The following is a 23,033-nucleotide window of genomic DNA, read 5'->3' as shown; positions in this document are numbered from 1 at the left end:
GTACTTCTTGATAACTACTCTTAGCATTGTGATGCACTATTTTGGAAGCATCCGCTAAATGACATATTGTAATTACATGGTTTGGGCACACAGCGCTGGATTGTGGTGGAAATGAAGTCTGCCTATTAGATGCAGAGTAATGCAAAAGCTGAAAAAGACAGGATAAGCCAAATTCGGCTGTGATCGCTCACGATGCGTTTCCTTACATGACCAGGAAGTGTCAGTCTGAGGTGAGTTCTCTGGTCCAGGAGAACCGGTGCGGCACACACATGCAGTGTTTGTGTGTGATGGAACCTGGTGAGACTGCGATTCCTCCTCAGGCCGGGGCCTTTCCCAGGAGAGCTGTTCAGTCAGGCACACTCACGCAAATCATGTATAATCAGTTTTATTTACCTGAAACCACAAGTCCGTGTGATGCACGTTACAATCGTCAGCGCTGAAATAAACAGTAGCTCTTATTTACAGTTTGTTCGGGGTTCAAACATCCTGTTTAAAAAGGACTGACTGCTTCTTTCATAAGAAAATGCATCACAGTTTGGCTGCACCACCACCACCACCACCTGCCCAGATACTGCAGAATCTCATTAAATAAGTTACATTACAGTGCGAAACAAAAAAGATCTATTTGGTTATTTTGCACACCCCCCCAAAAAAAAGATTTCCTTAGGAAAAGATGAATTGGTGGTTTTGAGCTTAGTCATTCAACAGTTGTACCGCTTCTATGTAAATGGATATTTTTTATAGCATTTAATTACATATTAAATGGCATTATACATAGCTATAATAGAAATTTCTGATGATAAAATAGTTTTGGCTACTTTTCAACTTGGACATGCATCACTGTATATTGTACATTTATATAAAACTATGACATTGTACAGAGTTTAAAAAGGTGGCATGAAAACTCCTCATATCCTCATTAAGGTTGAAGGCTAAGCGAAGGTCTGTCTCCATGCATTGAGGATGTACGCAGGCAGGACTGCCTAACATACAGATGACTGGCCTTTTTTAGTATTTCAATGTCCTAAAACACTGTTCATTGTCCATTTAAAAAATACACCATTTTCTCTTTTTTTGTCACAAGTTTTTTTTGTAATTATATAGATATGCATTTTTTTTTCTTTGCACATTTTTTTTTCATGCAGGTCTTGGAGAATGTGGTGTTGCTCAAAACACACATGCACAACACTAAAGCAAAACTTCACAGTTCCTGCAAAGGACTTTAGAGGAGGAGGTGGGCTTACTCTGCCCGAGCTGCAGAGAGAGAGAGAGGAGAGAGAGACCAATCAGAGGAGAGAAACAAGAGGTCAAAGCACAAGAGCAGAGACATAGAGACAGAAATGAAATGGGTAGGGAAAAATAAAATGAAACTTTTGCTCTCAAACCCTTGTCTATAAATCATGAGGCAGGGACTGTGTTTGCAGCCTGACTGAGCAAGTCACTCTCTCACTGAGCAGAGCTTGGCAGTGGTGATAACACTGTTTCAGTGATGGCTCATCTGTGATCCCTGCAGATAAAGATGCAACTACTGTGTAAAAAAAAAAAAACAAAAAAACACTGGTCGTCAGAGCTACAGTCTGATCTGTCAGAACATCAGGTGCACTGCAAATGTGTTTTAAAAAATATATTAATATTTCAAGTTAGCTTAAGAACTTGAAAGTGAGAGCTCTGCAAGATTAATCATATAAATTTCTTTTGGCATTGTGGTTGGTCAACCCACAAAAACACAGCTGTAATTTACAAAACAACTACAAAATGAAAATATGAAAATATCCCCTAGCACCCTTCTCTCGTTTAAATGTCACACATATTTCATTTTTCATCCTAGAAACCCTAGCAAATTCACACTGCAAAGGCGGTCATGCAACGTGTTAACAGATTAAAGTGAGTAAATGAGAAGGAATGCTGGGATTGGTTCAAACTGGAGAGTGACCAGTGCCAGGCACACACACACAGATGTGTCACTGGGCGAGCTGCTTCTCTGCCGATGGATGGTGGATGGAAGTGAAAAGGGTAGAGCTGTGACTTCCACCTGGTGGCACTAAAGAGTAATTCCTCTCCTGACATGGGTCACAAGCAAAACGACACCAGTGCCACTGATAGGCGTGTTAGCGGCTCTTGGAGTGGCCGAAGCAGGGGGCGGAGGGAGCAGGTGAGAGGTGGCCGGTGCGAAGTAAAGGCCAGAGCTGTTAATTTTCAGAATGCCTCAGCAGACATGGATTCATGCTTACCCGAGTTAAAAAAAAAAAAAAAAAAAAAAACCCCATCACCTCCTATCCAAACACTGTGTGGCACCCGGGGAATGTGCAAACCGGTGACTGCCACTCCTTTCTCCTGCTTTATCCCAACAGCTGACACCTCCCATTCATCTTTTTAAGGGGCTGATTTAGGAGAGACGCTCAGCGCCGAACAGCTATGGATAGACACCGCCATCAATCACCCACTACAGCTGGGAACATCTTTATTTAGATCTGGATCTATCAAAAGGCCCGGTGCCTCGGTGTTACCCCCTTTATGCAAGTCCAGGTGGTGGGGGCGGTTCTACATGTGACTAAATAAACAGCACCATTTCCACACTCTGCCCTAGCACTTTGTCTGAGCTGTTAAAACCAAAATCAGAAGAGGACACACACCCAACGCTAGATATATACAGCAGAACAGACTGGAAAACAGAAAAGGAGGACACGCCCTCTTGTTAACAGGCCACTCTACCACACAGCCTTCTACCAAACCAAAAACCTCGCTTTTCCCTCCCCTCTGAAGCTGTTTAAGCACTATTCAAAGCCTACACAAAGGCCTGTAGGACCACAGTGAGGACAGTCACCTGATTGGTGGGTGCTGTGTGAGGCGGGAAGGGATAGGCGGGGCTTGGGCGAGTGTGTGCGATTATGATGCAATGAGGGAACAACCAATGAGGGTGGAGTTAGGACATGCAGGCTAGGATACTCACTCTGTGAGGGAAGCGATTGGAAGGCATTGAAAGAAATGGCACAGTTAGGCTTGTTTAAAAAAAAAAAAAAACACACACACACACACAAACACACATACACACACACACACTTTCGGAATGAGAAGAAAAGCTCTGCGGTCCTGATACTGCCGGAAGCATGCTCTCCAGTGGTACGCTAGTTTATTGTCTTAGACACGCCCGTGTAAACTAGGATTAGTGTGACAGTATGGACAAACCTTAAAACTTATACACAGATTTACTATTTTGGTAATGTGCTATGTACAGATTTACAGACTTTTCTACTAGCAAACCCCTCGCCTTTACGGCTGGGGCGATGATATGGCCAAGGAAGTCTCCCCTAGATTTGTGCAAAATTCCTTCAGGGGAATCAGACCACAGCAGGTCCAGACCACAGTATTACTTGTGCTCAATAGATTAAATAACCAGCCACTTGGCGTATTTATACATATTCAAGTACAGTATGTGCACATATATATTACTAGTATTGAAATAATGTTATGTAAGATGCAGAAATGCTTCTAAATTAAGACAACCAACCTAAATAATGTTTCAGTGAGTGTATTGTTCATGAGGAAGGAAAACAATGGTAAAGATCTGGTTCTGGTGTGTTGTGTTGCGTTCAGGTCCAGATATTCAGTGACAGATTTGCTGGATATTTACTGCTCTACCACTCCTCTGAAATCAAACAAAAAAAGGTAAAAATTTACATCTTTAACCCCCCCCCCCCAAACCAAAATGACAACTAAAAAAATGTCCTTAAAATAGAGAAAGAACAATGAACCAGGGGAGAAGGAGGCCATTTTATTGTTTTTTTTCTGCACAAGGGAAAATGGGCATACCTCAAGACTTAGTATGACATCTGCACTGAGAAGCTTAGTTAGAGAGGCTGGGGTGTATGTCAGAGGGGCAGTATCCGGAGGAAAGGGACGTTATGTGTATTGAGGTAGCTGTGCTCTGCCTAATGCAGAAAAAAACGCTTGAGTACAAAAAAGGAATTAAAAAAGAGGGGGGAAAAAAAGGAATGCAAAACATTAGATGGGGAGGGAAACATAAATCAATTTTTAAAAAAACAAACAAAAAAAACAACAGAAAACCCACATGCAAGTAACACAGAACATGCAGTTTTTCCTTCCAGGTCGTTTTTTTTTTTTTTTTTTTAAGTCGACATAAATACTCATTCATTCGTTCAAGACTCCTCCCCCCGTTAGCAGGCCACTCGGCGATCATCCGTCGTAAGTTCATACTGAAGACACAATGGTAATACATTAGTAAACAGTCCTGTACACAGCAGGTACCCCTCCCTCCGCTACTCCTCTCCAAAACTACAAAAAACAGTTTGCATAAAATAGTGTTAAATCTCTGTACATGTAATGTCATTGGACAGTTCTTAAATATCTCACTATGTATGTATATATATTTAAAGGGGAGAGTAATTGGGAGGAGAGGAATAATAAAAAAAAAAAAAAAAAAAAAAAAGATTTGCTTTGAAATGAGAAATCAGGACAAATTACATTCTCAATCCATTAAAAATATACATATCTTAAAAAAAAATGTTAAAAAAAGAAGGAATGACAGAAACTGGCGATGATGGTTCTCTGACCGTCTCGGTGAACGGCCCCTGGAACGATGGGTGCGGTGGGGTTACGAGTGCAAATGGTGACTTAACTTTGTGTGGCTGTACGCGGGTTCCCCTCGGTGAAATCTCGAGCTGCTGTTAGGGGTTGTCGTTGTTTTGTGTTAATCTGGCCACTCGCACCACGGCACACGGGGACGGGGGATTGGGGGGTGGGGACACTCGTGCTCGTGCTCATGTCAGTCAGGACCAGAACATGTCGGCCACGTTAGTGTCGGTGCTGTAGAGCCACAGCACCAGGGGCAAGAAGACAGCCACGAAGGGCCAGGACACGCCGTCGGCGCATGCCGACAGGGGGCCGGACCCGCCGGCCGGCCGCTCCAGGTCTTTACCGGGCTCCAGGTAGTTGCGGGCGATGAACTTGAGCAGCTCGTCCAGGAGGATGACGGGCAGAGAGATTTTCAGCACCATCAGCCACTGCGTCACGTTCAGAGGGGTGATCTGGAAGATGATCTGCGGGGGGAGAGGGAAGCGTTACACTGCACACCAGGAGAAGCAGAACATGTTCTTTTCCACAGATGAGGCTGTTAAGGGTGGCCTTCAAATCCTTCAGACTCAGAGACTGTTGGGCTATCTCTGTACACAGCTTTTCATTTGCATTCCGCCCGATAGAAATCCAACCAATTAACAGGAGGAGCAGATTACTCATCCAGGCAGCGGCTTTGGCGGCAGCGGCGACAGAACGTTCTCTTCCTGGAGAGAGTCATGCTTTGCGGTCTGCAGGCTGCAAACAGCCCTGAAGCGGAGATTACGGGAACCCAGCAACCGCTGAAGCTGAAGCTGAAGCTGAAGCTATGCCCTAAAGACTGCAAAGCGCCGCCCGGTCCTGCCAGCAGAGCGAGGTGCCAGGGAGCTGCGCTCAGCGGCCGGCAGGGGAGAGGTGAAGCACACCGCCTGCGCGCTACGATAACAAGAGCGGTGAGGAAACACACAGCCCTGCAGAATACTGTTACTGCCGGTGGAACCTGCACAGCGAAGAGGGCCCAGCCAGCCTCTGACTCCACAGAGGGGAGAAGGCTGACTGCCACCTTATTGGGCATGCATCAGCGTGCGCATATACACTCACATACTCTCTCTCTCTCTCACACACGCATTTACTCACATGCTCACACACACACACATACTAACAGACATACACACAGGCGTGTACGCGCGTGGGGGAGCAGTAAGTTAAACCCCCCCCCAGGTCCTTCCGCTGAAGGCGGGCTCTTACCGGCAGCGGCTCCACGTAGAGGATGAGGAAGTGCAGGGACATGGACAGGCAGATGGCCCCCAGCAGCCACACGTTCTCCCAGGGGGGCATGCGCAGCAGGGACTGGTTCTCCGAAAGGCTGCGGGGCAGAGAGAGAGAGAGAGCGCCGGGGTTAGATGGGGCAAAGACATGGGACCTGTGGCCAGCGCCATCTCTGGAGAGAGGGCAGCGTGAGGCCACAGGCTTGGGGTAGGCGGGACTGTTCTCAGACTGCCTCAAGACTCTACAATCCTATTCACTTTCTTCTGTCCCACAGCAGTAGGCTGGTCAAACGTTACCATTCACCAATAGGAAGAGCTGGAATGCTCTCGGCTGCGCTGGAGCTTTTGAAATAGGAGCAAATGAAATGAAAGCAGCTAATGCAGTGTGTTGAATGACACGGTGCATTAAGATATACTTCAGTACTGGGACCTGGAAGATGCAATGAGAACCCTCTGTGTGTGCTCTCCAGGTACGGGGAGAGGGCCGTCACTGACTCACCTGTTCAGGGCGTTGCACATCTCGATGGTGACCAGCACGGACAGGGCCATGGTCATGGGGTAGGGCGACTCGAACAGGCTGCACTCCAGGTCCTGGAACTCGGGGTTGTCAGGAGCGCACTGCAGGAAGTGGCTCTGGGAGGGGGACAGAGGAACAGCCGTGTGACCGAGGGCTCGGTGGCATGAGAGTGTGAGGGTGACAGACCCCAGGCGGGACCGGGGGGAGGAGCTTCTCTCACCAGCTGGTACAGGGTGACTCTGGGACCGTCCTCAGCAGCAATGAACCACCAGGCAGCAGCTCCCACAGTGGCAGCACCCACATAGCCTGTAGGGGGCAGAGTAGCAATCAGTCACAGGCAAGCATGCGCGCGCACGCGCACACACACACACACGCACACGCACACGCACGCACACAACACACACACACAACACACACACACACACACACCACACACACACACACACACAAATATACATGGGCACATGAACATACCCATGCAAACACACCCACAAAATCACACGTACAACACACATGGGCACGTGTACGTACACACAAACACAAAAACACACACATATACATAAACATACACAAACAGACACGCACATGCACGCACACACATGATAAACGAGCCCCAGCACCAGCAGGATGTACTGAGTCTTTGCTCCGTAATGACAGTCCGTTTTGCGATGCCTGATGAATATTTCTCCTGCTGCTATCTGTGGCTGTCTCCTTGGAGCCCACACAGCTTGCCATCTCCACACAGAGCTGTGGCACCTCACAAAGCCAGCTTTCTGACTGCAGCCAGCGCGGCGTGACGGAGGCTTTGTGTCCATGACTACAGTAATAACCGAACTTCGCGAGTTGGGGCAACTTTAGGGCAGCCGGAGGAAGGCAAAACTGAACAGGCGGCCGAGCAGACCCAAACAGAGAACACTGCGGCCTCAGTCACACCGAGCCCAGCTGAAGGTGGAGCCAGGAGGGGAGAACAGCACTCACATCCGATGGCCAGGTATCTGAAGAAGAGCCAGCCGGAGATGAGGGGCTCGCGGGCGTTGCGGGGGGGGCTTGTTCATGATGTCCAGGTCGGGGGGGTTGAAGCCCAGGGCGGTGGCCGGCAGACCGTCTGTCACTAGGTTGACCCACAGCAGCTGCACTGGGATCAGCGCCTCGGGGAAACCCAGGGCCGCGGTCAAGAAGATACTGCGACCACAGAAACAAACCGTTAAAAACATTAAAAATGTCATGTCATGACCTTGCAAAACTGGGAGTGACCGCTAACTGCTAACGGTTAAGGTGGGGTTACAGTTTATTCTTGTAGCCTTGGGGTTACTGACCCATTACTGCAGTTCAGATTAGGTTGGAACATGACTGCATGCACCAATGATCATAAATGTCACATACAGGATCATGACAAAAATTTTAAAAATGATACAAGGCAACCAGGTGAGGTGCTTTTGTTGAATCCATTAGCAGGGTACTCAACCCAAAATACTTCAGCAAATATCCAGCTATATAACTCGGTGACACGCAAGTAACTGTGGAAAAGGGATCCTCTGCTACACGCATACATAACGTCAGCCCCCCTTGTCTAGTGCAGCCCTTACCAGACGACCTCGCCCACATTGGAGGAGATGAGGTAGCGGATGAACTGCTTCATGTTGTTGTAGATGGCCCGGCCCTCTTCCACCGCCGCCACGATCGAGGAGAAGTTGTCGTCGGCGAGGACCATCTCCGAGGCCGTCTTGGCCACGGCAGTGCCAGAGCCCATAGCGATGCCGATCTCCGCCTTCTTCAGGGCGGGGGCGTCGTTCACCCCGTCTCCCGTCTGTGAGGAAACCGCCAGAGCGGAGTAATTACTCACCAAGAAATGCATTTACTTGCCTCACTACTGACAGGCATTACTGGGGCACCAGTGTGGTGTAGTGGTAAGGAGCAGGGCTCACAACCGAATCCCCGCTTGGGCGCTGCTGCTGTATCCTTGGGCCAGGTACTTAACCCAGAATTACCTCGGTAAATATTTAGCTGTATAAATGGAAAACAAGTCGCTCTGGATAAGAGCACCTGCTTAAATGGATTGAGGGTTTGGAAATATCCTTACCTATGTAGGCTGATAAATATACAGGAGACCTTTGCCATTTCCAAGGTATGTGTTTACAGATTCCCACAAACAGGAAAGCCACAGATACCATACTGCACACAAAGACTTAGGCAAAGACGATTTGTTCTCAGTACAAAAATATTTTCAGTATAAAACCAATGCACAAAAACAATGAGTTATTACTATTCATACTCATATAATAATTATAAATGTGTAATAAGTGATAATAAACACGTGTAACATATGACGAAATGTGGGCTGCTATGGTGCTCTGTGAAGCTCCGCTATGCATATGTAATTCACTTAGGTCGCATTTCCTGCGAGGGGCCGTTGGCCTGTCGCTCTCTCACCATGGCGGTGATCTCGTCGAAGGACTGCAGGAACTCCACGATCTTGGACTTGTGGGAGGGCTCGACGCGGGCGAAGCAGCGGGCGTTCATGACGGCTTCGCGCTGGGAGTGGGGTGGCAGGTCGTCGAACTCGCGGCCGGTGAAGGCCATGTGGTTGACGTCGTCGTCCTCGGTGAAGATGCCGATGCGCCGGCAGATGGCCACCGCCGTGCCCTTGTTGTCGCCGGTGATCATGATGACGCGGATGCCTGCCTGCCGGCACAGTTTGATGGAGCCCGCCACCTCGGTCCGCGGGGGGTCCAGCATGCCCACGCAGCCCACGAAGGTCAGGTCACTCTGCGCGGGACGGGGGGGGACAGGGTGAACAGCTGAACCTCACGACGCCCCTCACTCCTCCCACACACCACCCCACTGCCCTGGCTCTTGGTGCTCTGCTCCGGCTAGCACACATCAGCAGATGCCGACTCTACAGACACACCTGCACATGTTTATAGCACTCCCAGCTGAGAACTTATGGTCTTTCCCAGGGCTGATTCAGGATATTCATTTCCATTACAACTTATTTTTTCATTACCCTGCACCTGTAAAGAAATCTACAGGTGTGTGTATGCTTCAACGTCCTTTTAATCAGAACACAGAACATTATTTGCCCCCAGAAACAAAATGAGTTTTTATCACCAGGAGCTGCAAACTGCTATAGAAGCTCAGCCACAGGAAAACTGTTCATTTGCTCTTTCTGAAGCCGAAAAACCTGATGATTCCCCTGAAAGCAGTGGGCAGGTCTCAAGTTATTTTTTCAATACCCTGCACCAATAAAGATCTGCGGAATGCATCAACGCTCCACTGTTCTTTTAATCAGAACACCACCACTGATGTTTCTGAAAACAAAACGTGCCGCTCCTGGTGACAAAAACTAACGAAATAGAACTGCTATGTCAGCATACACACACAGCCACAGGGAGACCATTCATTCGGGGGCTCGCTGCGTTTTCTGAAGCCGAAACACCTGACGAGTCCTCACCTCGTACTCGATGAAGCGGGCGGTGTCCACCAGCACCAGCTCCTCCATCTTCAGCGGGTTGTCGCGGGTGGCCAGCGCCAGGCAGCGCAGCGTATCGCGGCCTGTGCCGTACTCCCTGATCACCGACATGATCTTCTCCTTGACGCCCGCCGTCATGGGCACCTTGTTGCTGCCCACCCGGACGTGGGTACACCTGTCAATCACTCCCTCCGGGGCGCCCTGCGGGACAGGTAACGAACACTGAAGCCACACGCACCTCATCGCAACAGGTGTCAAATGCATTTTTACAGGGTTCTCTCATTTTCAACACCTGTAGTTGAGCTATCGAATACATGTTTCAATTCAGCAAACAGATTCTGAAAATAAGCAAAAACAAGAATGTGCTCATGTCAGAAGACATCCAAATACTTTTACATGCAGCATTTTTAAATACAACCATTTCATTGCATCCAATCGAGAACACATTCGGACGCATCACACCTTTACCTGGAATAACCACAAATATAGCTTGAATATTCTACATGTATAGATGTATACAAACATCATACATCTTTTCCCTCAGTCATAGCAGTTATTGCAAAACCATGTTTAGCCATGATGATGACATCCACATGGGAGGAACTTTAATGGTTAAAGGGCAAGGGCACGTTACCTTGACGAACATCTTGCCAATGGAAGAGCGGGCTTTGTTGGGGGTACAGTACACAGACATAGACTTCCTGTCTCGGGAGAACTCCAGGGTGAACTCCTTCTTCATCAGCTGCTTGATCACCTGACAACCCAGACGACTTATTTTACCACAGACGTTCTATTCGGACCAGCTCCTTCCTTCCGCTTACTAGCAGGAGGTTCTGGTTGCAGTGTAGCATAGAGGTAAGGAGCAGGACTTGTAACAGAAAGGTTGCTGGTTCGATTCCCCACTGGGGCACTGCTGCTGTACCCTTGGGCGAGGTACGTAACCCACAATTGCCTCTCTAAATATCCAGCGGTATAAATGGATAACATGTAAAAACCTATGCAAGTCGCTCTGGATAAGAGCGTCTGCTGCGGAAGGAGACTCACCGAGTTGCAGGCGTTTGCCCTCTCGATCTTGGACAGGTTCTTAACGTCGGTGTCAAACACGTTCATCTTCTCCACGAGGCAGGTGAGGGCGGTCTCTGTGGCCTCGCCAACTTTCTCAAACACCCCTTTGGACTGTGGGACGGACACACACACACACACACACACACACACACACACACACACACACACACACACACAGTTTAGTGTACATCCCGTCCAAAAACTCCACTCATAACTCATTACTCTGAGGGGGGCTGGGACACCCACCTCGTTGTAGTCCAGAGAGGAGTCGTTGCATAGGGCACAGATAGTGGCCATTTCCACCAGGGCATCGAACTGGGAGCATTTAACTGGCCTACCGTCACGGAACCTGGCAGAGAGACGGAAACACACAGTCAATATAAAAATGGCAACCCATACTATTTCTATTGTTTCTACATTAACCTCATCTGCAGCGCTGTTGACCTGTATTTAAAAATATATAAAAAAGAAAACCTAAAGATAATTATTGTCAGACCAAATGTATTTAACGTAAATAACTGTTATTCAGCTCTGAACACTCAATTATTCCACAAAGGCGATTCTAAAACAGGCCCTGGCTGGTGATCTCTGGCTGACCCTTGATGACCTCTTTGGTCCCTAATTCATTCTCTCATTTTATCACTGCCCTTCAAAACAGAATCCCCCAATCAGAGGGGAATAAATAGACACACTCCAGGCAGTAAGTGGCCCCATCTGCACTAGGGCAGCCGCCCATCTCCCACAGACCCTCTGTGAAGAACTGTGAGCTGCGACTCGTGAAACAGACACGCCCTCCCTATGAACACAAGGTAAGACTGGGAGGAGGACCCTGCTGACTGAGGTACGGCATAGTGTCTCTGTCCACGGGAGTTACTGCTTAATGTGGGCAGTGTAGCATAGTGATAAGCAACAGGCCTCGGAACCCACAGGTTGCTGGGTCGATTCCCTGCTGGGGCACTGCCGCTGTAGTCTTGTGTGAGGTACTTAACCTCAGTAAATATCCAGCTGTATAAACGGATAAAATTGTAAGTGGCTCTGGATGAGAGCGTCTGCTAAATGACAGCAATGTAATGTGTACTTAACTCTGGGTTTACTTCAGGGTAAACCAGGGGGGTCGTTTCGTCGGGAGACACGAGACTAAACCTGCTGTCCCCCCCAGCCTGATGGACTAGGTGGACGGGGGACGGGGGGGACGGGAGGGGGGCGGTCAGAGGGGCTGGAAAAAGCCCGACATCAGCCCAGGCGTAAACGCACACCCCCACTGCCGCACACTGTGGGTTACATAAGGCACTCCATGTACAGTGGCGCAGCAGCAGAGAGAGGCAGCTCCCGCCATTCCAGCAGAGCCATCCTTTATTTCGGGCGGCGGGAATACCAGATGCAGGCCAAGGACATTCTACTGCCAGAGCACACGCTCGGAATACTGATTACAGCTCAGAACGGCGGAATCGAGGCTCGAGGGGTTTTATCCCCCCATGCCTGGTCTCCTGTCAGCCTGGTTCAAGCCCGCTAAGCAGCTCCTCCTCAAAGAGGGGTCTGCGTTTCCACCATATGAGACCTGGCGGACAACACTTGGATTATAATAATGAGGGCAGGGGTTAATCTACTGAGAGGAGGGGGTGAAGGAGGGGTGTTCGATATTGAGGGTGAGCAGGAACAGGGAGTGCTGGAATCTAAATGGCTGTAGCTGTGTCCCTGAATAAACGGCTTGTCGAATCTAATTGAATTTAACAGCAGCCACCCGACCCAGCAAGCCATGAAATGATCTTGTCCCACACGCTGGTGGGTGAAAATGCAAACAGCACCTGTCTACTTGCTCCCCCACTGTCCCTCAGATTAGAGTCTCCCTGAGTACTAACAGGACAGAAACTGCTCTCTCTGTATGTGCTCCTGACATGGGGGGGGAGTCAGGTCACCAATGTGCTGGATTGACAGCTGGGGGTCAGTACGGCACTCACACTTCTCCTTCGGGGGCGTAGGTGGAGCCGGAGATGGTGAACTCGGACAGCGAGCAGCTCTCTCCCTCGGCCTTGTCCAGGATGAACATCTGCGGAAAACCCCAGGAAACGTCACAATTCAGAACGCCTATCCACACACATGCGCACGCACACACCTTTCACCTGTCTGCAACACCTGGACTTAGAAATGCTGATCCCTCCATGTCAGGGCTCTTGAGCAGCCCGCACAGCAGGTGGCAGCAGACACCAGCGGACGGTACAGCGGGCAGCAGAGCCCGCTGTGACGAGCCGGGATCAGGGTGTGATGGAGCACGACAGACCCTGCGTCCCCCGTGTGCCCCTCCCAGCCGAGCAGAGGTTCAGCAGAGGCGTCATACAGACTCATGAGCAGTGAGCCTCAGAGCAGATGCACATCCCTGCCTTTACTCTGAATCTGGGACGAGCCTCGGAAGCCACCTCTGGCTGGGAGGGGGTGCCTGCCAGCACAATCTTACACACACACACACACACACACGCGTACATACACACACACACGCGCGCGCAAGAGTGTTCCTCTCATTCTCCTCTGCCAGCGGCCGGTGGAGTGTGACAGCAGGCCGGCAGGGAAAGCGATCGGGCGCAGCCTATCCTCACAGGAGGGCCTGGTTCCTACACCTGGCATGCGCTGCTTTCTGCTGTAGCTGGCACTGCCCGACCAGCTGGCGGCATGCGCCAACTTACCAGGCACCACGGCCGACAGGAGACGTCCCGTTAAAGAAAGAAAGAAAAAAAAGAAGAACCGCTCAAGCCTCCTCCTGGCCTGACTTCAAAGAGCCATGACATCTCAGGCTGAAGGCAGGGCTGCAGATTACGGGCCTGCCCTCTCCTGTACACACACTGCTGTCCAACACCACAATGACAGGCCTCACGGCTCCCTGACCAGCGCTGCAGACACTCCCCAGCGAAGGGGTGCATTCTGGGTACTCTGCACCGACTGCTGACGAATGAAATATGGATAAAAAAGCAGTGACCGTCTAAAAAACCCTAGGTGCCATTTAAAAACATTATAAAATAATAAAACGCTTGAAAGGTCTGTTTTAAAAATCCGGCTTTAAACAAAAGTCAGCGGTTTTCCACACTTCTGGGCTCGTCTGGATGTATATATAAAAATAAAAAAGAATAAACTTGAATTAATAAGCTGAATTAATAATACAGAAGTGTGGATGCATCCGCTCCCAGAGGGAGCAGTGAGTAAGCGGATGCAGGCTTTCACAGTGTGAAATGGAGAAAGAGAGAGAGAGAGAGAGAGAGAGAGAGAATGCAGCGAGAGCCAGTCAAACGCAAGGTCAGTTACGCAACACCACTGCAAGTAACCCCACTGCTGAATATAGATGAGAGAGTGGCACAGTGCCTGAGGAACAGGGGAAGACTGGCTCTGCTGGAGAAGAAAGCAGGGAGAGACACTGCCTGAGGGAGATCAGAGGAGGGAGGGATGGAGGGACGCAGAGACAGAGAGAGGGAAGGAGGAAGGGAGAGGGAGAGAGAGGAGGAGGAAGGGAGAGGGAGCAAGGGATGAGAGGGAGAGAGAGATAGGGGTGACAGAGGGAGGGAGATGGATGAGAGAAGCAGAGGGATGAGAGATGAAAGGGAGATCAGAGAGAGGGAGGAGGAGTACAGGAAAGATAGCAAGGGAAGGAGAAAAGCGGGGGGAAGGAGAGAGGAGGGGAGAGACAGGGACGGAGGAAAGTATCGAGAGGAAGGGAAAGAGCGAAGGATGGGGATGAGAGAAGGAGAGGGTGAGATGAAAGAGGGGGAGGGATGAGAAAAGGAGGAGAAAGATGAGAGAGGGAGGGAGAGAGAAATGAGAGATGGGGGGGGGGAAAGGGGGGAGAGAGAGAGAGACAGAGAGAGAGAGAGAGGGGGGAGAGGGAAGAGAAATCTGCACAGGTTTGTCCCTGACAGAGAAACTCCCAATTCTGCTAGGGGAGGTGACCCTGGCAGCTTGCCCCAGCCTGAGGCATACCAAAACGGTGTCACATCCTTACCATCATTATTATTTCAACATTTAATTTCAACTCAGAGACATGCCAAAGAAAGATGAGAGCGAGACAGAGGTGCAAGAGAGGCGAGGGAAATGGAGATGAGAGAGAGAGACAGAGGGAGAGGGATGCGAGAGAGGAAAAAAGCACCACACACAGCAGTCTTCTGCAGTAGTCTGCTCCTGGGATTCCACCCCAATCTTTCCCACTGCCTCTCTCACATACAGCCATCCTGGGACTCCACGTCACATTCAGAGGCTCACACACCATCACCCCACGATACGCTTCCTCACCCCGAAATAATGGCCTTGGCTTTCAAACTGCTGGCCTCAGACCTGCAATTACCTCTCCTCTCAGACAGAGTTTCAGAGGCAGAGACACAAACCGCCTTTCCTGCCAGTTTTCCAGCAAAAACAAACAGGTTCTGTGTCACGGATCAGTTCAAATCTGTCAGGGCAATTACGGCTAGCTATTAAAAAAAAAAAAAAAACCCCATCAGCAGTCTGGCAAATAACCCAAACCCCGCCCCCCATCCCAGAGTGGGCGGAGCCTCACCCGGCAGACGGACATCTGATTGGTGGTGAGGGTGCCGGTCTTGTCGGAGCAGATGACGGAGGTGCAGCCCAGCGTCTCGACGGAGGGCAGGCTGCGGACGATGGCGTTCTTCTTGGCCATGCGGCGTGTGCCCAACGCCAGGCAGGTGGTGATGACGGCGGGCAGCCCCTCGGGGATGGCGGCCACGGCCAGCGCCACGGCGATCTTGAAGTAATAGACGGCGCCGCGGATCCAGGAGCCGCCGTGCACAGGGTCGTTGAAGTGGCCGATGTTGATGATCCACACGGCGATGCAGATGAGGGAGATCACTTTGGACAGCTGCTCGCCGAACTCGTCCAGCTTCTGCTGCAGCGGCGTCTTCTCCTGCTCCGTGGACGCCATCTCATCCCGGATCTTGCCGATCTCCGTGTTCACTCCCGTCGCCACCACCACGCCCACTGCCTTGCCCGCCGCGATGTTGGTGCCCTGGAAACCGGGCGGGAAAAAAAAAAAAAACAAAAAAGACACAGGGAACGGGTGAGACCGCAGACAGAGTGCTCGTCATGACGCGCTAGCCTGGGCCTGCACTGATGACATCACTTCCTCCCCGGGGGGGGGGGGGGGGGGGGTGAGGTGGCTTTGTTACTGGTGTGAGGGGAAAAAAACAGGAAATTCCCCCCACGGGAGGTTTACTTCTGGATATAAATATAACCCCACCATTCAGACCCATGAAGCCAGGGTTTCTTTGGCGTGAGAAGTTCCTGTGCTCCCTCCGAAACAAATGTCACTTATTTGGCAGAGCTTGGTAGCGTTTTCAAAGAGCACTGCTCAAAACATCTTGATTCAACTAGTGTACAAACAAAAACATGGAAACATTCTCCAGGGCCAGGCTATTACCGCACTGTTAATGTGAGAACATGAGTGCTTTGTTCCCATTGGCCGACCTTCGTAACAAATCGAAACGGGTCTGAAGCGTCTCCAGGGATACTTACGGAGAAGAGCATGTTCTTCTTGTCCTGGTTGACAGCTCGGGGGTCAGGGACAGGGTCAGTGTGCTTGATGACCGATACAGACTCACCTGGAATCAAGGAAGAGAGCAAGAGGTCAAAGGTTGGATGCTCTTCTACAGAGCATGAACAGTGCTGAAGTAGGGGCTTGTGGGTAACCATTCCAATATCCCCTGCTCTCTAATTACCTAATTGTCAGAGAAGCTTAAAACAATAACAAGGTAGTGGAAAACAAACAGAAAATGCTTTCACAAAGTGTGAAGGCAACATTCTGTGTGGTCAGACATTTGAACCTAGCTCCTCTCCTCTTTCCACTTTCTCTGTTTGTGCAGCAGCTGAGCCCTGATAACTGACTTTTGACCCCGGATGTCACAGATGCACTCCCAAAGGAAAGATTGTCTCAGATGTCCTCTTAAATTTTCATTCAATAAAAAAAGCAGATGGGTCACTGGCCCAAAAAAAAAAAAAACGGAAACATTTCTGACTGATGCTCAGATGTTCACAATCAGAAATGGCCCAACCTAGGTAGTCTTCAATACACATTGTGAATTGCATGTGTCTAGACTGTAACAGACTTGAAAGCGCAACGAAACCGCACCAAATCAACATTCCAATTATAACACAAGGAAAAAAAAAATCCACTTATTGCGAAATCGTCATTTTAATTAACGTTCCCGCCCTCCCACTTCGGTGAAGTGTAATAAAGCTTTGCTCGGCCTCGTGAGAGACAGTGAGATATAAGCCAGCACAGAGTGGCTGGGACTGCACTCTGTCCCGCTGTGTCACCTGGGAGAGAGCCTTCCCTCCGCAGCCGGCTCGTCACGGCCGTCTGAGCCGCCCCCTGGCGATCACCCCTCAGTTCCAGCTAAAACCCCCCTCCACAGTGGCTACTCTCACAGCCCTTTGGGCATGAGGGGCTCACAGTTTTGCACGCTAAACCACTGAAGTGCTAAGAAACCAATTAAAGCCAAAAAACGTCAGAAAGGAGGGAACAGCAGGGGAGCGTCTTAAGGCTGTCGGACGCCGGACAGCAGGACTCTGGCGGTCCGAGGCACTGAAACGTCACCGCTCCGCGGCGGGGCCGGGAGTGACTCATGCCCGCGGCAGGGGGCTTTGAATGTCCCTAACGTTATCAGCAGAGCCAGCTGCGCAGGCTGCGCATACTAATGAGCCGAAACCCTCGTCTTCAGCCTGCAGCCGAGGAGAGGAGAGAGGAGAGAGGACTGCTGGGGTTTCGGCTGGGGAGGGAGGGGGGCCACGCAGGCACGGGGGTCCACAGATGCTCAGGGACGTGATCCCGCTGCAGGACACCCGGGCGGGCTCCCTACACGAGCTGAAACGGGAACAGAACAGAATGAGCTGAGCTTACCGGTCAGGATGGACTGGTCTACCCGCAGGGTCGTGGACTTGATTGAGGAGATGCGAATATCTGCTGGGACCTTGTCTCCCACTGGAGAAAGAACACACAGACACACACACACACACACACACACACACACACACACAGAAGTGAGAAGGGGGGGGGGTCAACAAACTTTCAAAATACAATTTGTCCACAGCAACTTTACAAGGCAGTAGCTGCAGACGCAAACTGTGCTTCCAGGCGGTTCGCGAAGTGGGAGGATGCTGCGGTCACACAAAAGCAATCAAGCCTCCGAACCTGACACCTCTAACATGGATAAACACCGCATGCTACCTTGAGAGGCTTCCGGGAGCCGTGTAATTACTTGGCTTGTGTGGGAAGAGGACAGCGCAGCCTGGGAGGCCGTTTCTTGTAACTACTGCATTTTCACGGAAAGTCGTGACTCCGCGGGCTTGTTCAGGCTTGACGGGGAGAATGAGACGCCTTTGTGACCGGACGCTTAAAGGACACTGTGGCTGCCTTACATTTACAAACATGCATGTAAATACACATTAAATACATATATACATTATACACAACCATGCACAACTCATTTACTGTGTGATCACTTCACTCGCCTCCAGCTGGAAGCTGAGATCATTCACATTTTCACAAGAGAAATGTATTGACTATTTGAGAATGAACCCCAGACATTTCCAGCTGTCCCAAACAGGGAGAAACCATCAGCACAGAAAGACCCAGAACCCAGGGGGGTCTCGGACCCTCCGACGGCGTAGCGGACCACCGAGGCACGTCTGAGGAGGCACGTCACAGCATGTCACATATGCATCAGACCGCGTAACCGTCACGCTCTCTATCAGCACGGTGAAGACGACCCAAACAGCTGCACGGCTGCAGCAGAGGTGTGGGCGTCCCCTGCGTGTCCTCATTCGGCTGCAGAGTAATTAGTAATTACATGTACCCGACTGGGGAAAAGTGCTGCTCATACGGGGACCGGCCTGGGTGGAAGGAGGGGGCCAGGCAGGCTGCACGGGGGGAAAGTGCTAATTAAATCTTGGGGCGATTGACAATCACCTTACATGGTTTTGCATCTCTGGGGAAAACATTCTGTTTTTAAACTCTGCTTTTGTTAATTGCCCAAGAAAGCCTGTGTAAAGATGTGCAAAGATTATACACGCGCACACACACGCGCGCAACCACACACACACAGACACACACGCGCACACACACATGCGCACGCACACACACACAGACACACACGCGCACAGACACACACGCACACACGCACACACACACACACCTGCACGCACACACACACAGACACACACGCGCACGCACACACACCTGCGCGCACACACACCTGCGCGCACACACGTACCCATGTGCACACTCACAGAGAAGGGCTGTCATATTTCTTATTTTCTTATTTTATAGAAAAGTAGCAAACAGGAGAGGGAAAGCAACTTCTGTCAGGCCTCAGACAAAGAGCCAGAAATAGCAGCCCTCGCTCTCCACATACACTTGGAGTGGTAATTGGCAGCACATTTAGGGAAGAGAGACATCCCCCCCTCCCACAAGCGATTTCTGCATAAACTTAAGGACAGACAATATAAATACATAATTCATGTTTTTAAATGGTTGCCTGGGCATCTTCACCACTTGACATTTATGAACTAGTTTCAGGGGACATTCTACTTTAGTTTCACTCACAGCATCTTAATGGAAATTGGTTTTTCACGCTTTCAAATCTCAAAAAAAAAAAAAAAAAAAAACTTTCCTAAACAGCAATTTTACATGGACCGGCAGCCATGCAATTTTTATTTATTTATTTATTTTTTGCAAACCTTAACGCAAATTAAAATCCCACTCATGGTATTAAATTTTCAGGAGCGAGAGCCGGCGAACAATGGCACAGCAAAAAGGGTGAGAGGGTGCACCGGGTGCAAAGCGGAACCCGGCGTCGGTTAAAACCGAAGCCGCTGCGCATAATCGCCGCGGCGGAGAAAGAATGAGGGAAAAAGACTGCAGAACGAAGGGGGGGAAATAAGCAGCCGTCAGGATTCCCTTTTCAGGACCGAGGAGACATGTAAACTAATCTGAGCCCCTGCTGCCCTTGAGGGGGGGGGGGGATGGGAAGGGGGGGGTGGGAGGAAGGGGGTTGGGAGGAAAATAGCACGAGATGGACAATGCACAGGGCCAAAAATGGGAAAACTATTTGAATATGTTCCCCGATGCTGTGATCAGGTTTAAATGTGGACACACAGGAGCAGCTGCCTCTCGGTCATCCCGGGGCTGAGGGGGGGGGGGGGGGGGGGGGGAGAGAGCGAGAGGGAGAGAGGGAGCGAGAGGGAGAGAGAGGAAGAGAGAGAGAGAGAGAGAGCGAGAGGGAGAGAGAGAGGGAGCGAGAGGGAGAGGGAGAGCAAGAGGGAGAGGGAGAGGGAGAGAGAGAGAGAGGGAAAGAGGGAGAGAGAGGCTGTCTGTCGGTCTGTCAGCAAGCACAGGGGGCGGTCTCCACTTTCCCTTGCAGTGCATCCGCAGCCCTGCACCTAAATTTCAAACGCGACCCGACACCCTACGGCCCCCACTTTCGATCCACACTTACCTGCCTTTCAACCCAGAAAATAACTGTTAGTCCTCAGAAGCACACATCTGCCAGACTAGATCAATCATTTGCCACTGGTGCCAAACCTTATGAAAGCTGCTCTTCAACCTGACCTGATATTTAACCGAGTAGAAAAGACAGTCCCAGCTTTTCTCAGAAGAGACACTTTTCCTAGAAGCACGCTGCATCCTTGACCCTAACGGCTAAAAACGGAACGCCACACACGGTCCGCCCGCCCTCCCGCCCGGTGGAAGGTCATGCAATGACGTGAGTCGCCTCCACCGCCGAACGAGTGCAGTAGGTTTATAAGGCAGACTTACATACCGAATGACCGGTGGGGTTAGAAATAAAAGCCATTCCCCTTTAAGCTTCGGAGAAAGCGTTTCGTGCCACACCAATCATGCATCAATAAGCACTGCCCTCCAGGGCAGCCGGTCGGCCCCACCCAAGCAATGTGCACTTAATGTACGATGATCAAAAAACCCTCAAAGGCAAGATACGCGTTACTGTACAAACGGGGGGGGACATTTGTGGTCTTATCGTACCTCCTTAGTCACACTGCTGAGCAGACACATCCTCATGTTGTGCAAGGTTTCCTGTGGCACAACATGATAATAGAAACGTTTTCTCGGAGAGAAACGGAACGAGCACACTATGCGTGGACAAAGGAGCCGCGCGCGCTCCGACACCCGGGCTCGGATGTGTGAACCAGCCTACATTAGTGCCCGTTGAAGTCAGCCTCTCGAACAGTCCCTGCTGCTTAAATTAGCCGCGGCGCTTTCCGAGAAAGAGACATTGTTTTCCCGGAGCCATTAGTTTCCAGTCCATTTTGAATGAGGCACCGTGTGTATATCATCTGTTCTTTAATGTCAACATCCTACTTGTTGCACACCCAACAGACCCTTCAGGACATGAGCACTTCTCCGCCTCCCTGCTTGCCAGCTACAGACGAGAGTCCCCACTTCAAGTACAAAGGCCTCGGGGCAGGGGTGGCTGTGAGGTCTATCCCAGACCGGGATGCAAAATGTCAAACTTTGTGTGACGGGGTATTCCTGTGGGAAAGTTCTGAACCCCAGACAACCATGACACGGAAACATGCAGGCTGAGACGAGCAAGCAAAAAAGATACGTACACACGCACACACAAACACACACACACGAGAAGCACAGAAACTAGCATGTCTGCACAGTGACACGCACACACAGGTCCTGAAAGCTGATTGATGGTGAGACGTTTCTTCCTTGCTGCCCTACATGGACAGAGAACCTTACAATGAACAAAAACCTGAAAAGCCCAGGTGGCATGTGTGTGTGCACGCGCGCGTGTGCATGTGGATGTGTGTGCATGCATGTGTATGCACATGTACGTGTATGTGTGTGCACGTGTGTATGCACGTGGATGTGTGCGTGTATGTGTATGTATGCGTCGGTCTATCTGCGTATGGCTGTGCGTGTGGATGCGTACCTCTCTGCGGCAGCTGTAAAGGCAGCTAATACCCAGTTGAGGTGCAGGTTCTATTTCAGGAGCAGCCGGCAGGTATGCGCTGGAACTCTGTAACCCCGCGTTCCAAACGGGCTGTTCTCTCCTGGTCTAAATCCACCACCCACACCCCCTCCTCTGACTGCTTCACCACCCTCTGGAGCCATAAACCCAGACAAACCGAGGCAGACAGACAGACACACAGACATAGGAGGCACAGAGCCACAGCGATCTTACGATGCACCCACTAACAGCTACCCACACACACACACACACACACACACACACACACACACACAGGAGATATGTGGCATATCGTAAACACCGGCTGGTTTGGCAGCTTCTCTCTGCTGTGCAGAGGGAGGGAGGGAGGGAAGGCTCATGACAGGAGGGCGGAGCCACGTGGTGCTGTCAGTCTGCCTCGCCCTGCCCCGCCCCGCCCCTAAACGCCACATCCTGCTTCCACACACCCAGAGTACCCATTCATTCCTGCTGTTCCCCTTCCAGCAGGCACAAAAGTGAGACTCGGACCCCGAAGCACTGATCATGTCCTCGGGTATTTCAGCGTGTCTATGAATTTTGGGCAGCATCTCATTTAATATAAATAATTTTTTTAAAAATGCTCACACAGGTATTGGCTAGCAGCACCCCAAAAAGAAACTACGGGCTCGAGTGCACCTTATTCATTGATTTTTTTTTTGCAGATAAAGCCAGACAGACAGACTTAAGGCAGCTCTCTGATTGGGTGGATGGCTGCTGTCCCAGGAGAGAAGCACGTTATTGTGGCGACCAATGACTGGTCTCAGAGCGCCAAGACGAAGTCCAGATACAGGCAGAGGTCCGCTGAACAGCTGAAACACGACCAAAACACGACAGCCCCCCCCCCCCCCCCACCCTGGGCGGCTTCATCATGGTCACGTGCACACAGACTCGCCACGGGAGCAACAGAAAAGCACAACCTTCCACAACCTACTCACGTTATTGATGCAGTAATGTAGCCTGGTCAGCAGGGGGCAGCACACTTTCCTGCCCATTACAATATGCATGCTTTTGCCATGTGAATGATTCCTTTACTGAATGTTCTTTGACCATGAACTTTCTGTGGTTGTGTTAACAAGACTTGAGTGTCTCAAGTGACTAGATGGGCAACTGTAATTTTTGACATTATATTAGGGTATGTTAGC

At 50.4% G+C, this 23,033-nt stretch overlaps 1 protein-coding gene across 1 annotated transcript in view; it reads right to left on the bottom strand.

Annotated features, from left to right (window-relative positions):
- Positions 1 to 369: 369 nt before the first annotated feature.
- atp2a2a (ATPase sarcoplasmic/endoplasmic reticulum Ca2+ transporting 2a) overlaps positions 370 to 23,033 on the bottom strand; it is a 42,117-nt gene continuing 19,453 nt past the window's right edge. The window contains 17 exon segments of the mRNA XM_036528041.1: positions 370 to 1,254; positions 4,937 to 5,057; positions 5,818 to 5,935; positions 6,337 to 6,470; positions 6,575 to 6,660; positions 7,333 to 7,399; positions 7,401 to 7,536; positions 7,941 to 8,161; positions 8,785 to 9,120; positions 9,806 to 10,024; positions 10,458 to 10,577; positions 10,868 to 10,999; positions 11,135 to 11,237; positions 12,847 to 12,935; positions 15,420 to 15,884; positions 16,391 to 16,476; positions 17,775 to 17,855. Coding sequence (XP_036383934.1) covers positions 1,241 to 1,254; positions 4,937 to 5,057; positions 5,818 to 5,935; positions 6,337 to 6,470; positions 6,575 to 6,660; positions 7,333 to 7,399; positions 7,401 to 7,536; positions 7,941 to 8,161; positions 8,785 to 9,120; positions 9,806 to 10,024; positions 10,458 to 10,577; positions 10,868 to 10,999; positions 11,135 to 11,237; positions 12,847 to 12,935; positions 15,420 to 15,884; positions 16,391 to 16,476; positions 17,775 to 17,855 — 2,528 coding nt within the window. The 3' untranslated portion in view covers positions 370 to 1,240.

The sequence above is a fragment of the Megalops cyprinoides genome, chromosome 4 (genome assembly GCF_013368585.1).
Source record: "Megalops cyprinoides isolate fMegCyp1 chromosome 4, fMegCyp1.pri, whole genome shotgun sequence".
Lineage (NCBI taxonomy): Eukaryota > Metazoa > Chordata > Actinopteri > Elopiformes > Megalopidae > Megalops > Megalops cyprinoides.
This window is presented reverse-complemented; position numbering and strand designations above follow the sequence as displayed.